This window comes from Urtica dioica, chromosome 7 (assembly GCF_054948205.1).
Source record: "Urtica dioica subsp. dioica isolate 48M chromosome 7, U.dioica_male_clone48M_v1_H2, whole genome shotgun sequence".
Lineage (NCBI taxonomy): Eukaryota > Viridiplantae > Streptophyta > Magnoliopsida > Rosales > Urticaceae > Urtica > Urtica dioica.
Window position 1 is genome coordinate 42,331,403 of NC_142762.1, and position 15,978 is coordinate 42,347,380.

At 38.7% G+C, this 15,978-nt stretch overlaps 2 protein-coding genes and 1 long non-coding RNA gene across 3 annotated transcripts; all 3 read left to right on the forward strand.

Moving 5' to 3' along the window:
- Nucleotides 1-1,462: 1,462 nt before the first annotated feature.
- LOC149391752 (uncharacterized) lies at nt 1,463-2,195 on the forward strand. The gene is made up of 3 exons (XR_016300048.1): nt 1,463-1,493; nt 1,616-1,667; nt 1,823-2,195. It is a non-coding gene; the product is annotated as an uncharacterized LOC149391752 (long non-coding RNA).
- A 146-nt stretch (nt 2,196-2,341) lies between these two features.
- LOC149391753 (uncharacterized) lies at nt 2,342-10,494 on the forward strand. The gene is made up of 15 exons (XM_089620238.1): nt 2,342-2,781; nt 2,896-3,011; nt 3,111-3,334; nt 3,428-3,508; nt 3,680-3,849; nt 3,964-4,023; nt 4,170-4,253; nt 4,353-4,458; nt 4,941-4,983; nt 5,370-5,507; nt 5,918-6,651; nt 7,206-7,610; nt 8,702-8,764; nt 9,321-9,456; nt 10,091-10,494. Exons 12-15 carry the CDS (start codon nt 7,459-7,461, stop codon nt 10,130-10,132), a joined length of 393 nt encoding a protein of 130 aa, XP_089476364.1. The 5' UTR covers nt 2,342-2,781; nt 2,896-3,011; nt 3,111-3,334; nt 3,428-3,508; nt 3,680-3,849; nt 3,964-4,023; nt 4,170-4,253; nt 4,353-4,458; nt 4,941-4,983; nt 5,370-5,507; nt 5,918-6,651; nt 7,206-7,458; the 3' UTR covers nt 10,133-10,494.
- Nucleotides 10,495-12,395: 1,901 nt separating this feature from the next.
- On the forward strand, nt 12,396-15,625 carry LOC149391754 (initiation factor 4F subunit (DUF1350)). The gene is made up of 9 exons (XM_089621250.1): nt 12,396-12,961; nt 13,070-13,273; nt 13,375-13,432; nt 13,518-13,580; nt 14,052-14,127; nt 14,280-14,395; nt 14,476-14,565; nt 14,666-14,797; nt 14,903-15,625. The coding sequence occupies exons 1-9, from the start codon at nt 12,648-12,650 to the stop codon at nt 15,035-15,037; spliced, it is 1,188 nt and encodes a 395-aa protein (XP_089477376.1). The 5' UTR covers nt 12,396-12,647; the 3' UTR covers nt 15,038-15,625.
- The last annotated feature ends 353 nt before the right edge of the window (nt 15,626-15,978 follow it).

Genomic DNA, 15,978 nt, shown 5'->3' on the forward strand with positions numbered 1-15,978 from the left:
AAACCCTAGATAGCCAAACCGGTTTCTTTTCGGCTCCACCGTCGGCCCGCCGTTGCAAACCCCAATCCGCTCCATCGCCGGAATCTCGCGGCCGATCGTCTGCGCCGTCCTTCTCAGAAGCTCGCGCTAGTTCGGGTCGGGTATGTGTTACCCGTCCGTAGAGCCTCTGCTTGGGATCGGTGGCGGTGAAGCCAAGAGCACCATGGCATCGATTTGGGTGGGGAACAACGCTCGGGTGGAGAAGAGAGACTGGAGACGATCACGCCCAATGGAGCTTAGCAATGGTAAGGAAGATTTTCCTTCTTCTTTCCACGTTTTTGCTAATTAAATATGTGAAATAGGTTTTAATTGTTGATCTTTGGTTTAGGGTTTGGACGTTAATGAAATTTCTTCGTGGCCCAACCCCTAAGCTCAGCGGTCCTTGATGTTCAGATAGCGGGTACTTTGATCTCCTGCAGCGTCTGGAATTGGGTGGTGTCGATCAGCGGCGTTGTCCATGAGGACAAGTCAAACTGGTTTCATCTCCTATTCTCTTTGTTATCCCCTCTTTGGCAGTTTGATTAGTTCATCCATTAATGGTGTTGAATATTTACAGATTGTTGGAGGAGGTGTAGTGCTTCGTGAAAGTTTTGGTGCAGAGATGATGGGACAGAGGAAATCATTCGGATGCTTCCTGTGTATCTCGTATGAAACTGACACCAACTAAGTTGACCCATTTTGGTAAAATTCTGAAACTAACAGCAACTAATAGGAAAATATTTTGACCAATTTGGTATAATTCTGAAACTGTTTTTAATAAATTTGTGAAAGTGATGTTTATGCCAAATTAACCAATATTTATTTTTGTATTTCGGGATTTTATTTTCATGAAGGTGCTGTGGAGAAGGAATAGCCGATGAAACTGAATCTCTAGGATTCCGATCAATCTCAGTATTTGGGCTCCTAATGGTACACAATATGTTCTCTTCCAATTATTTACCCTGTTATTTAAGACTTATTGTATTTATAGATGTCACGTCTAATTATTGTTTTTGACCTTTGTCGTTGTAAACTTGACATTGTTGATTTTCCTGGACTTACAAAAGTAGCCATTGATGTGTGCAATCTCAAAACCTTTGAAATTTTAGTTTGGCAGTAATGTTTTCAAAACTAAAGAATCTTATGTTCAATTTTATTGAATTTATATGGTCAGTGGGATAGCATTGTCCAGGACATCGAGAATATGGTTTGATCATTCATTGAGAAGGTAGGTTGTTTTCAAAATTTATGTGATTCCTTTCTATTATGAAATGGTATCAGTGAAGCATAACAAGTTGGAACAAAGTAAATCTCCTTCTCAGGTCAGCAAGTCAAATCTCTCTGCTGTTTTTCCCTCTCCTGGGGGCCGGTCGGCTTACTAATTCTCGAGCATGCCGTAGATCCTCATCCGCGTGGTGGAGTAAAGTATAGTTTTTAGGAACCTTGTGGCCTTACACCAGAGAGCAAAAACAAAGGTTTAAAAAATGCCATGGAATCGAGAGTGTGTAATTTTTTATTTTTTATGTCTGGCATAAACTTGCAAGTATTTTCGAAGGTTCAATTTACTGTTTTGCTAACACCTTATACAACTTTGCAGGGTACAGAGTTCATTGGCTTTTCTTCTGAATTTGACAAACACATAGATGAAGGTAATGTACTCTCAGAGTCTGGGTTAAAGATCATCTACCTTCCTTCCTTGTATGAACATTCTGTCAAGCTGAATTTGAGTGTAGTTAATGTTAGGGGTCTCATTTCAGCCAGCCCGAGTCATGGTTTAGGACTTACATAAATATAAAATTTTCAGCTGGTAAAAAAATGGGGAACACAACACGGTTTCAAGAGACATAATGATGGAGGATCAGATATCAAGGTTTCGGCTTTATTTATTTTACGACGCGCTTTGGAATTTTAAAATGACATTGTTTATTTTTTCACCGTGAGGGGATGGTTGGCAATGGCTGTCGTGGGAGACTCACTGGAATAGTGGGTGTGTTAAGCACCAACTATGGTGTAGCCTATTTCTTCTCTATCTTTCTTATTCTCTTTTTGTCAGCCCTTTTTGTGTATTGTTCGTTCTCCCCTGAAATACTTCTTTATTCATGTTAATTTATGCTATGTTGTGGCTTGGGAGATCCTGGTCTGTGGCTGTATCTTCAATGCCATCCGGGAAGGTCAAATGGAGGAATAGAGAATTCTCGTTTTGATTAATATCTTGGAATTCATTGATTGCATCACATCCATCCATATGATATATATGTGCATGAAAGTTATTGAATTTAATGTATCGTAATATGTGTGTGCATGAGAGTTATGTAACTCTTTAACTTGCTTTTGGTTAAAAAAAATTGGGGAAATTAAATGGAGTTTTCCCTACTTTTTCTTCTTCAATAATTTTTTATGTTTAATGGGTTATTGAACATTTCCATATTTGCTGCGCTCTTTTTATTTCATAGTTATGACTATTTTCTTGTATCTAAAGGTCTATATCACTTTTTCCATAAAAAAAAAAAGGTCTATATCACTTCAGGTTTGTGCATTACTAGTTAGTATCATCTCTAGAAGTGCTATGAATATATGTTGATAGTATATGCTACGTTAAAGGCACCAGTATGCTGTGTTGATTAATGCTACGATTTTTGTCCAAGAGTGTGTACTTAGAATAGTTCTTTTGATCAGTGATTGGATATTTTACAAAAACAAATCATTTTATTGTTCTGCTTCTATCCAGTATGTTGTGTTGATTAATGCGCGATATTTGTCCAGGTGTGTGTGCTTAGGATAGTTCCTTTGATCAGTGATTGGATAATTTGGAAAAACAAATCAATTTATTGTTCTGCTTCTATCATTGGAAATTGAGGTTCCTTTTGGCGCATGTAGTATCCAAATTAACAGTGCATGAGAAGACTGGATAACGCGAATTCGTCTCTTCTCTTCTCGTCCATGTTCTTCCTTAGCTGGCGTTGCAAAAGATTGATTGCAGAATTATTTCCAAGGTCAGTGGGTTATCCGATCTCTCCTCTGTTAAGTTGTAGATATACTAAACCACCAATTTTTTTATTCCTCCCTCTTTTAACCATTTTCTTGCGTTATAGATTCGAGAAAGCCTTTACAGTGGCAGTTTCATGTTTTTTTGGAAAAAAAGAAGCAGAGAAGCAAATGATTGAAGACAAACCCTAATCAATGGCTTCCTTAAATGTTGAGTACGTGTGAGTTGTTTGCGTTGCTGGGTTCAGTTTGCTGAATCCGGTCGTTTCTGCCGCCCGAGCCGTATCAGAGGATTATTGCTCCATTCTGATCACCATGTGTTTGGTGATATGTCAGTTTACGTTCTGTTGCTTTTTGTTGGGTTTTTGCTTTAGATACCTCATAATTTTGTTCCTTGTTTATAAATTTGTGTTTTTTGGTTTAGGAGAATCGAGTCTTACGGCGGCTTCTGTTTTCTGCAATTGTGTCTTCACACTTGAGGACTTGCTATCATCAAGCTGTGTATGTGAGTTACTGCACATTTTTTTGCTCCTCGGGGGCTCTACTTTTTATGTTCCTTTTTCTCTTAACTGGTTTTGTGGTTGCCTGAGATGTTTATTACTTTTAATTTTTTGTTGCTTGTTTGGGATCTTACTTAGGGTCATTTCAGTAATTTAAATTCACTATCTCAGCGCAGTCCATTTCCACATTACATCCATTCTCTGGGCCATCTCCGAGGGTCAGTATTATCTGTGGCGAAGAAGGTCCAATACCGTAGTTCTCGCTTCAAGCTTTTTAACCAGAACTTCTGACCACTAACGACAAGCCCTGTGCCATATTTCTGTTTTCAAAGCACCCAAACCACTGGTAAATAATCTATTTGGAATATATTAAAAAAATATATTAAACTGAATTTTATACATAGTTCTGAGTGTGTTTCTCCCTAAATCTTTTGAGAAGTATTTCATTTTGTTTGTGAAGCTGCAAGTTGGAAGCTCGGTATGTGACGTTTTGATGGGCTGGTATCCATGATGTGAAAAGGTATAGAACCCGGCCGCGTCTCTCACCACCCCTGACCTGTCTCTGAGGTCAATGTTTAGTTTCGATCGCCATGTCTTTGGTGAAATCAGGTTATCCACTATTTCTCTAGGCTCTTTTGTTGATATTTTCTGTTTTATTCGGTTCAGGGAAATTCGTTTGTACACAGTGGCCGCTGGTTCAGAGTTTGCTGCCTTTGTAACGTTATATATTCTCCGCCGCCAACTAGCTGTGTAAGAAGGATCAATTAGTGTTCTCTTTTGATCAGATATAAGTGTACCTATGCATAGTATGGGACCAGTGTCAACCGTATATGTCCTCGAACTATATAGGAAGAGCAAAAGAAGGCGTAACTTCCAGAAGAATTGGGAAATCCGAGCAAACAGCCGATACCTTATTTCTGTAAGAAGTTGACAACGAGCATTGCACTCATGGAGGGTAAGTTTCTCTTCGTTTGGGATTTCCTTTCATTTTATTTGTGTTTCTTTATCTACTATCTGTCAGTTATACCAAGAATATTGCCCATGCAATAATAAAAATATGGGACACAAGGGGAGCGCTTTTGACAATGAATGGAAATTAAGACATCTTTTTGTGGTGGGTATTTTTGCGTATTTTCTTGGGGAGATCATTTTGATTTTTCGCTCAAATCATTGAAAGATATATAGAACGTGAAGACTTTCATGCTTACAAATTTTCTTTACGCAATATCACAAATTACGGAAGCAACTTACTGGAAGACTTTCCTGCCTTGATATTTTAACAACGAAAGATCACAGATTTATGGAAATCAACTTACTGGAAGACTTTTAAGGCAACAATAATGTTTGTTACCGGTGATTTTTTATTATTTTTTTTTTCAACAGAAATGACTGTTTAACCATTTCGTTCGATTAAATATTGTTGCGTGTTTATTGCAGGCAAAAGGCTATTAGTAAGACGCTTGTTTCCGGTGACTCGGTGGTAAGCTATTATTATTATTCCAGACCAACTAATTTTAAAATAATCCATAAAAACTGTGCCCTTCCGTTTTCAATTTGAATTTGATTTTGTTAATCGATACTAGGCTTATCACTTGCTCTCTACGGAGCATTTAACATAATTAAAATCACATTCTGTAACCAGGAATGCAAAGAATCAACTATTTTTAATCATCCGGAGAACATATAGACTGTAAGCAGTAACACGGTTTTATCAAACGATTTACGATAGCAAGCATTTGGGGCTTCTTGCCTACCGCGCTCACGCTGCTGCAACAAGCAGCCATTTCACTTGTCAGTAGTATTCCATTAGGGTTCGATCGAAGATAGCTTTTACAATAGGTTTGTGATTGGAGAAATCTTTTTCAGTTCCATGTTGTCCGAAGAAAATAAGCATCGCATCCTTGATGAAGTCATCCCAAGACCTAGTTAAATTGCTTCCATAGGACGACCTCGTTCCGACTGCTGATTCTGGTTCCTGTCTCGGCTTGCTGAGCCGTCTCTGAGGTGAGTATTTACCTGTGTTCGTTCTTTGGTGGTGTTTTTTCATCCTGTTCAGGAGAATCAGGTCATATAGTTTCCTGAGTTGATTCCGAGCTTGCTGACTTTTGGCTTTATATTCTTCTCCACTAACTATAGCCATCTAAGTAGTTCAGTGATCTCTTTTACTCGTCACGTGTTCCATGATGATATGCATTTAAAAAAAGGATACACATTTATTATCTCCGTCAATGTGGTATGCAACATCAGACAAGAAAGTCGATGAACAAATGAGTCATGGTATATAATGTTTCACATGTTTCCAACCTCTCTTTCAACAATCGTTTATTCCCTTTTTGTTTGTCGTTACGGCATCTGAGCCCGTGATGCTGTCCTATGGCTGATCGTTGTCATCGCCGACCCCGTTGCCATCTCAGGTGACACTGAAGCATGGCCTCATGAACTTGTTTGGGCGTTCTCCGGAGAAAGTCCTTCCAAGCTCGGAGCTATATATGCTTACTATGTTTCTTCTGATGAGGGACAGTGATTATTTGGTCTGTCTTTTTGACCGTTTTGAAATGAAAGTTGGTTTGTTTTGTGTGTTCAATATTCTTACAAAGAGCATAGTTCTCTTTTTTTACACTACTTAAAAAAAATGAGTAAGTCTGATTTAGTTGATCTCACTTAGCTGTCTCAAGTTACAAGGTTTTATTATATAGGCCTATAAAATTGAACTGGATGATGAGTATTGGTTATACTTTAGTTTTGTTATCATTTCTTGAGTTGATTGTTAAACTATATGAAAATATTTCAGTTAAGTGGTTCACTGAGATGAACAACAGAGCTTTGTTTGAAGCTCTTGAAAAGGTCAAAGCGTGTAGATTTTACTGAATTCTGCTCTCTTTTTTCGGAGCTGATATTGAGTTGTGTGAATTCTGAGAGTATTATGTTGTGTGTTTCGATTTCATAGAGCTGATGATTCTGGGATGCATTACGTTGAGCTTGACTTTCTGCCAGACCTACATTGCCAAAATACGTATCCCCATTAAAATAGCAGAGCCCATATTGCAGTGTTCTGTCAAAGAAATGAATAGAGCGACGATGAACACGGGAGAGAATTCTTGAGGCTCGAGCGCCGATATTTAGCTGTCGGCGGCTACGCTACTAAACTGTAAGTATCTACTCCCTCGCAAGATTAATGATTAAAAACCAAAATCATGAGATTTTTGATGAACTTGAATTTCTCGATTAGGCTTAAGCTTTCCATTTTCTGATTTGAAAGACGATTTTACTGAACTTTGTTGCCAATGGCGTCATGCTTGACTTAAAAAAAACTCAAGTCTCTACTATTTCATTTAAAAAAACATGTAATACTTTTTCTGTCCAACCATATTATGGGATTCAATCAACTTTAAATTTCCATTAAAATGAATAATTAAGAAACTTATGTTATTGTGTTTCAACATTTATAGCTGGAAAGGGATAATGTATAACAAACATATAGTTAAAGAACTAAAGTTTTCCGTGTATTTTTTTCTCGAATGGGCAAAATGGTGTAACATGAATCTTTTTTTCCCTCAGTTAACTTCAAATTACTGTAAACATGGATAATTAAGAAAAAAATGTATTATGTGTTTTTCAACATTGATAGATGGAAGGAGAAAATGTATAACAGATATATAGTTCAAGGACTAATTCGGTCATGTTTTTGTTTTCTTTCTCTAGGGGGCAAATTGAAACAAGTTATGCGGTCAGGGAGAAAATGTAATTCATCCAAAATATCTACCGTTGAGTTTCGGTGAAGCGCATCGACGAGATTCTGGCTGTGCCTTACTCAGCCTAAGAATTCAAGGCTGTGGAGGTTCCTCCATCGGACGGAGATTCTCGGCTCCATGATCGAGAGTCTGAACTGAATGCCGAGCTTTTAGAGAGGCAAAATAAGATTGATCTTTATGATGTAGAATGTGAAAAGAAGGAGATGAAGAAGAGATCCAAGGAATTCGGTAGTGAATCGTCATCTGGTATGAATGTGGATGACGAGATTAATCCAGGCGAAATGGTTAAATCCACGAGAGCTTTTGTCAGTAAGGTTTCCGGCTACGAAGGGGCCGAGGTTCTCGAGAATGAAAGGTTCGCTTTTTCTCGATTTTCTTTTGACAATAGTATGATTTTGTAATGTTCTAGATTTGTGATTCTCTGAGCATACTGGTTCATTTGGCTACTACTAGATTAGCGATCATTCCGAGGGAGGTTTCTATTCCCGGTCTCCATGGAGCTGGTTAAGTATAAATTTTTGCTTGCAAAAAACCTTTGACCTCTTTTCACTTTACTGTTGTTTTACTTGGTCCTTTACAGTTGAGTATATTAGATTTTGTGGATTCTCTGTACTATATGTATCTGTTGAGCATTGACTTTATCCACCCCATTACTCTCTATTTTTAGTTTAATTTATTTGTTCTTTAACATTTTCTCTGCTGATTTTGTGCCGTGCGGTCTTACGTTCTTGTATTAATGTGTCGTTGGTGGTGGTTGTGGCTTTGTGTCAATGTTCGTATCAGTGTCATTGAGTTTATGATCTTAATACTTTCTTTCTACTGTGATATTTTTTACATATTTAAAAAAAAAAAAAAAAAAAATTGTGATGTTGCTGACATGAATATGATTTATGTATTTTATTTTATGTGTCAATTTGACCATTTGTTAGTGTGACAGGTTACAGATATGACTTGAATGTTTATCTATCAATTTGATATGTTGTGCTACCATTTGAATCGCCTTGGTTTAATGGGCTTCAAAATAGTTTTTTTTTTTTTTTTTTCCTACGACATTTGTGTATATGCTGACTTGTGATGATGACTGAAAATGTCTAAATGTGGTCATGTCAGATGTGTCTATTTGACCATTTGTTAGTGTGAAAGGTTACAGATATTGACTTGAATGTTTATTCTATCAATTTGATATGTTGTGCTACCATTTGAAGTGCCTTGGTTTAATGGGTTTTAAAATAGTATATGTTTTTGTTCAATTTTTTTTATGACATTTGTGTATACGCTGACTTGTGATGATGACTGAAAATGTCTAAATGTGGTCATGCCAGATGAATGTTGATCGATTTGGATTTTGATTTGTGATTTGATTTAGAGGTCAAGTTCTCTACATATGTTTTACTTCGTATTGAGGTCATATTTTACTCTTATGGTCGCTCTATGGTAAACTGCAAGGGAAGGAGAGAGAGAAGGAGGCCGAAGAGGTGAGGAAAGGCGCTGCAAACGCTGTTGGCGAAGGTGAATACATATATCTTTATATCTGTATGAAATTCCCATCCGTATTTATCGACAACATCTTAAATATACTATTTGATTCCATATTGAGGAACTGTATGGTGGTTCATTTCATTTTGAATTTATTGATCAGAGTCTTATGTCTGAATTCGTGGTTGGATGTGTTGTAAAGTTCTAGAAGAGGATATCAAGGATGGGAGAGTTTCTGCTTCCGATTTTAAGTTTCTGTCAATTGCAACACTTTAACTGTTTTATAGTTCGCGTCTTTTTTCCTTCACTTCTATATCTTTAAAAACTGCAACGCCGTAAAGAATCGTTCAAGAAAAAAAAAAGCCAAAATTATATACACTTCAATTAGATTCTTTTTCAACTTACTTTTAGTTCATTTTCTCCCCTCCTTTCTTCACTTTATTTACACATTCTTGCTTCTATTCTGCCTCCCCTCATGGCTGATTGTTTATCTCTCATTTTGTCTCATCTTTGTGACCTAGCATGGCCATCGTCTCCTTTGCTCTTAACACATTCTTCTTTTGATGTAACCGCAATAACGTTCGTTCAGTAACGTTTGTGACAATCCCCTCGAGTTTGCCCTCCCTCTTGCCATCTTGCAAAGAGTCATCGTCGTCGCTCTCACCCGAATCCTTGCCTTCCTTTTCCGTCCCTTGAGACAACCCCGCGTCATCGCCGAGATTGTCGTAAGTACTAACATTTTTCTTTTTATATATAACAATTATCTTTATTTTATTTTCTCACGATATTTGTGTTCGCCGTGCCTCTCAACCAGAGGCCGAGGTGCATGGAGATCACGGGACATGCCCTCGAACTTTTAAATGTTTTTTTGTTCTCCATACTATTTTTAGTTATATTTATTGCCCAAAATTATATGACTTTTCATATTTGTTCCATTGAATAAAAGAAAATAAATTTGTATGTGCCCCTAATTCTTTTGGTTAGCCGTTGGTTGATTTGCAATTTTTATGTCGTTTCTACGCCAATTTTTGGGGAGGCGACAGAAATCTGAGTAAAGCATGAAGGATGCAAACACTTTTTTTTTTTTTTTTTCAAGGAAAAATCAGAGACCTGTGCAGCCTGTGTTTAAATAGGCATATACATTAATTCAAAAGGAAGATCAGAGTTTCAAAATACATCACCCTTCATAAAGTACGGTTTTTATTTTTATTTTTATTTTTTTGCTAATCTATGGGCTACAACATTACGTTCTCTAGGAAAAAAACATCTTTATCAAAACATAAAAATTCATCTGTATTACTAATAATATCTGCAATGACATAATCACTTCGGTTGCCATGATTTTCTTCGTCTTGGCAGGCTTCAGCACCACTTCGCAATCTGATTGCACCAAAACTTTAGTGATTCCTCCAGAAAGCGCCTCCTTCAAACCTCGCAAGACCGCCATAGTTTCCGCATCCAGGATTCTAATCGGAGTGTTGTTGAGCATGTGACTGCCACGGATCTACACACTCCACATCATTACCACAAAAAAAAAACTTGAGATCTTGTGAAGATAAAAAAAAAAAAAAAAAAAAAAAAAAGATCAAATTTTTTTCTGTAATAATTTCTTTTAATCATCTTTCACCACTCAAGCGGTTTCTAAATTTGGACACTTTTTTTTACATTCTTAAATAACATGAAAGTCAGATTCTTTCTCATTCGTACACCAATGGAAAAACGAGTCAATCTTCATTCCTAAAAGTAGGAATTTAATCACGCCGGAATTTTTTTTTTTTTTTTTTTTTTGAAAGGCAGTCACTGCTGTGACTAATTCATAACAGGCTTATCAGCCAAAATTGTATCCCACAGTGGGGGAGGAACAAAGTCAATCCACATACAGTGGACTTGAAAAGTTACAGCATATTTAGCAAGCCGATGGGCCGCCATATTACAAGTTCGAGGGATGTGCACAACGCCGAAGGAGTCGAAGGAGGGAGCCGCTGCAGTGATGTCGGAGAGCACTCGGCCGATCTCGGTCAAAGGCAGTGAGTCGGAGTTGAGGAGCTTCTGAAGAATATCACAATCGGTCTGCACCAGCAGGTCCGGGATCCCGAGGGCGAGGGCTGCTTCCACACCGGATTTGATGGCGAGAGCTTCCGCGAGAGTCGGGCCAAACGCAGCATTGCACGGTGCGATGAACGAGCCGCGGACGGTTCCGTCGGAGGTGCGGAAAATGCCGCTGAGTCCGCAAAGCTGCCCGTCGGAGGGGAAAGCGGCATCGGTGGAGAGCGCTGTGACGCTCGGTCTCGGCGGGGGCCACCCCTCGTGGCGGAGGGCGGGAAGGCTCCCCGGCGGGAGCAGCACGGGTGAGATCGCGGTGTTCGTCCAGGAGGCAGCGGGCGTTGGCGACGGTATCTTCTGGCGAGCTGATCCGGTTGGCGTGGGCTGCTGCGTTACGCCGATTCCACGAAGACCAGGCCGTCATGACGAAGGCCTCGAAGTCGCTGTTGCCGAGGAGCTCATGCGTCCGCGCCAAAAAACCTATCATGTCTCCACGGTATGTGTTTTTGATCGAGGGCCACTAGCCTGTGAGTTTCCAAATCGGCTTGCTCTCCGGGCAGGCCCAAACAGCGTGGAAGGTAGTCTCAGGTTCACGCCCGCAGCGAATACACGTTGTATCAATATCCATACCATGGGTTGCGAGGTTGCGAGGTTGTATCAATCACGCCGTATTTTTATTTGCCAATTTTTGTCACATGGCATGACACGTTGTTGTTCGAAACAAACCGTTTTTGTCAAACTTCTACGACGTTAAAAGATGATTTATACTACATTCCAAGGTTTAAAATTTCGGGGTATTTCGAGGAAATTGCGTGGAAATTTCGTTATTTTTGGGATTCCGGCACAAAAATGAATATTTGTCGTTTCGCGTATTTTTTTCGTCGGCATTCCCAGGAATTTCGACCGTGCCCACATTTTTTCCATGCCTTCTGTGCAAAATCAACAATATTTCCGTCATTTCTTGGGAATGTCGCCGAAATTCCCGTAATATTTCCACTATTTTGTGCCGACAGTTTGAGTTTGTGATAAAATCGAATCTTTTTAATTTTTTTGGAAAAATCTTGCTGAATGAAAGATGTGTATTTATGTTGTGTGGTTCACATATGTTTTTCTCAATTTATTTTTTAATAGAATCCAAATTTATTTGACATTTGAGACTTAGATTTCAAAGTTAGAATGTCTCTTGAACTTACTATTGAGTCAACCTACTATTGAGTTTTTTTTTTTATCTATGTTGAACTTAGTATGTGTTTTGAACTTATCTTTGTTTTTGAACCTATTAAGTGTTTTAGACATTTTGTTTATGTTTTTTATGATATGTGAAATTATTACGTGTGTTAGAGACTTGAATTTGGAGTTTAAACTTATTATGTGTGTGTTTGAAAATAATTTATTTGTTATATTAAGAATTATGCAATATTATTTCCGTCGGCATTTCCGTGTTTTATCGAAATTTCCGTCGGCACCGCAATTTCCATCGACATTTTTTTAAGCAAATTTTCACATTTTTTCCGTCGCAATTCCCATCGGTCACCGCAATTTCTGTTTTTTGAGGCCATCGGCACGAAATCGGCCGTCGACATTTCAATCCTTGCTACATTCACTCAGTCACCCTAACTCAAGCCACAACTTATTTTACACGAAGACATTGAAACCGTGGCAAAACCACCAGCTTACGTTCAAGAAATCTTGACCAAATTCCGAATCAGTTTTAGACCCGACAAATATTCGTACAAATTAAATTAAAATACTAATTGGGAATTCTCCGAGCTTAATCATTTACTAATAACACAGCACAAGACAACAACACATGATATAGTACTAATAATTAGGGAATTATTATAATACACGAAGCTCGATTCCAATAGTAGCCATGGAGTTACTGGCTTCTCCTTCGTCGTCCATGGTCTTCAACGCCTCAAATCTCAGGCCCAACCTCGCCGCCATAAACAACAACAGGTTTCTTTTTCATCCACAGCCCAACCGTCGACGCAATCGAGCCACGGCCGCGAGAATCTCGGCTGCCTTTAACGCCTCACCCGATCTCAGTCCAATCAGCGGCGCCAGAATTCACACGCCGATCGAATCTTGCCTCGTCGTTCCTCCGCCCAGTGGGACCCGCCCTCGCGCCATCCTCAAGTTCTTGGGCGGCGCTTTTATCGGAGCCGTTCCTGAGCTCACTTACAGGCAATTCAAATCAGAATCTTTCTCTCTCTCTCTCTCTCTCTCTCTCTCTCTCTCTCTCTCTCTCTCTCTCTGTGAATGACCGATGTGATTAGGTTTTGTTTGGTTCAGCTACGTGATTGAGCTGTTGGCGAAAGAAGGGTTCGTGGTCATATCTGTGCCGTACAGCGTGACGTTCAACCATTCCGACGCAGCCAAACAGGTTTACGAGAGGTTCAATCGCTGTTTGGATTCACTCTTGGCCACTGGAATCCCCAATTCCAGTCTCACTCTCACACAACTCGCCGAGCTTCCTCTTTTCTCCGTTGGTCATAGGTACGATCAAAACTCTGAAGCTTTTAGCTTTGGTTTTCATTTTGACTCTCGTCTCAGACTTTGATATTGTATTATGGTTGTCTTGTATTTATGTATGATAGTAATGGCGCTCTTTTACAAGTGCTCACGGGAAGCTATTTCTGTGAAAGGATACCAAAGGTTTTAGGCTTTTGCCTCTTTGCGAAGAACACTCCGTTTATAACTTTGTAGAATCCACTGAGTTTGATTTCCATCGTTGGTTCAGGCTAATGCCATTATATCGTATAACAACCGTCCAGCGACTGAGGCGGTGCCTTATTTCGAGCAGGTTAGTACGCATTTAGATAACATTGATACCTCGGTTGAGAACCAGTTAGTGTAAACTTCTATATCTTCGTAATGCTTAGGGATGTTTGGTGTCAAGCTAGGCGAAGAAACGAGTTTCACTTTCTTTGTTGACCTAATTTATCGAAGTTTTGGTCTCCCATTACTTTTGGAAAGGGCAGGGTTTCTAGGCTCTCGTGTTCGTTTAATGCTTTGGTTGAAATCAATTGTATAACGCCTCTAGTAGCTCAGAATCAGAGATAATTTAAAACTGAATTTCACTCCAGCGATTTCGATAATGAAAATGAGAAAGTGTTGGGTGATGATTACACATGTGCAACAGTTCTAGGAGTATGTACCGACTTTCAACACGGAAAGGACTGTAAATAGAAGTTACTAGCAGCGAAAAAATGATATTTAATATCTTTTATGAATCGGCAGCTTTCAGATGTATTACTTTGGTGTTTGACCGCAGTTGGGACCTATCGCCAGGCAGCTTATGCCGATTGTAGAAGCGTCTCCAGTTTATTCCATGGCTACAAGCGCCTCAGGTTTGCTCGATCTTGTTCTATGAATCAACTTTCGAAACTCGCGTGTCACAGAAACTCGGTTTTTGTGGCAAATTGAAATCTCAGCCCCTAAAAAAAGATTGCTTAGGGAATTGTTAATGGAATGGAATTCATTCCTGATGATATACACGCAGGAGATGCGCTGAGGATGCTACTTAATGTGGCTGAGTCAGTAATTCCAAACACTGGTCAGGAGACTCTAACATCACTCACGAAATTCGTTGATCAGTTGCCATCGGTGTTTGGTGAGGTAATTTGCTATTATATGTTTATTTATAGAACTGTGGATTGGTCACTACTATGAACTCTGTTATGTTTATTTTGTTTCAGGTCAGTCAAGGGATATCAGAGTTCAAGCCTACCCCAGCAGAGAATCGCAACCGGTGCAAGAGTTCATACAATATCAAACACACACTACTAGTACGTTTTACTTCGCCCTTGTTTTTTGGAACAGTGTTTATAAGATTAGTAAATTACCATTTTGCCGTCAGGCTCAAGAGTGTAATTATTGCGCATATAGGTAAAGTTCAACTCCGATGCGATCGACGAGACTGATCTCATCGAAGAGACTTTGAGGCCTCGCGTCGAGTCCATTGGCGGAACACTTGAAAAAGTTGAACTAAGTGGTACTCATATCACACCATGCACACAGGTAACTGAATCACCCTCTAAATGGCTATAAGTTAATAGCTTTGAAATTAGTGTTGACAAGATTTTTATTTTTATTTTTTTATTTTTTTCCCGGGTCTTAATAAAGGAACCAAAGTGGCAAGTGGGCTCTGTGTATACTCCAGCGGACGCGATAGCTCAAGTCCTCAAAACCCTTTCTTTGAACGACGTTCGAGTCATGGTAATAACTGTGAGCAATTGGTTCAGGCGTTTTGAAGATTGAACATAAAAATACCAACGGCGCTCCATATATCGACTGGATTGCTTGTATAGATTTAGGCAGAGGACATAAAACTGGACTAAAAACAAAGAGGCTTTCATGTCCATGGACTCATTGCCAAACCATACGATGAATATGAATTCATAAATAAAAATTTATGCTTACCCGTGTTTATTATCTAAAGGTTATGGTAAAAAATGGGTGCAATTATTATAATCCAGATATGCCTGAATTTAGCAGAACAGAACCCATTAAAAAATCAGGGGATCTTGTTGTGGTACTTATTTGGGCAGAAATTTTAATGGCAGGATAAAAAAAATGTTGTAGTTGTTTCAGGCAGTGATAGGAAGAGGTATTGACTTCTGTAATGCTGTGACCACTGTTCTTACCAAGCTGACATATAGCACAGTAAATCCAGCTACTAGCTATTTTCTATATTTAAGCAAGTGTAAGTGTGTAACATTACACTAGTGGAGACTTTATAGCGTCTGATTTTTTTTGTTCTCCTCTTTCTTTGTATAAGTATGAACAATGAATGTTTGAACTTATCCTATTCTTGGATATTAATCCATAACTTTTCTTCTGTAGTTAGACCTAATATTTTATTTATTTACTGATAACTGTCCAACTGGTCCTAACCCTGAATTTTAACTGATGTATTATCAGAAGAACTACTAACAATCATAAATGTCACGTAAATGAAAGAGTTCAACTGGTCCTAACCCTGAATTTTAACTGATGTATTATCAGAAGAACTACTAACAATCATAAATGTCACGTAAATGAAAGAGTTCAACTGGTCCTAACCCTGAATTTTAACTGATGTATTAGTAAAAAGAACTACTAACAATCATAAATGTCACGTAAATGAAAGATTCAACTTCTCCACTGCAATACTCACAAGGCTTGAAATGGAAGGGTAAAGAAATAGCCCCTTAATTAAT

Bases quoted from the DNA above. Each gene is read 5' to 3' on its own strand.
- LOC149391753 (XM_089620238.1), top strand. From the start codon at position 7,459: ATGAAGAAGAGATCCAAGGAATTCGGTAGTGAATCGTCATCTGGTATG. The intron at 7,611-8,701 runs GTTCGCTTTTTC...GTAAACTGCAAG, and splicing joins GAGGTTCTCGAGAATGAAAG to GGAAGGAGAGAGAGAAGGAG. The intron at 8,765-9,320 runs GTGAATACATAT...ACGTTCGTTCAG, and splicing joins TGCAAACGCTGTTGGCGAAG to TAACGTTTGTGACAATCCCC.
- LOC149391754 (XM_089621250.1), top strand. From the start codon at position 12,648: ATGGAGTTACTGGCTTCTCCTTCGTCGTCCATGGTCTTCAACGCCTCA. The intron at 13,274-13,374 runs GTACGATCAAAA...TATGTATGATAG, and splicing joins CTTTTCTCCGTTGGTCATAG to TAATGGCGCTCTTTTACAAG. The intron at 13,433-13,517 runs GTTTTAGGCTTT...TCGTTGGTTCAG, and splicing joins TCTGTGAAAGGATACCAAAG to GCTAATGCCATTATATCGTA.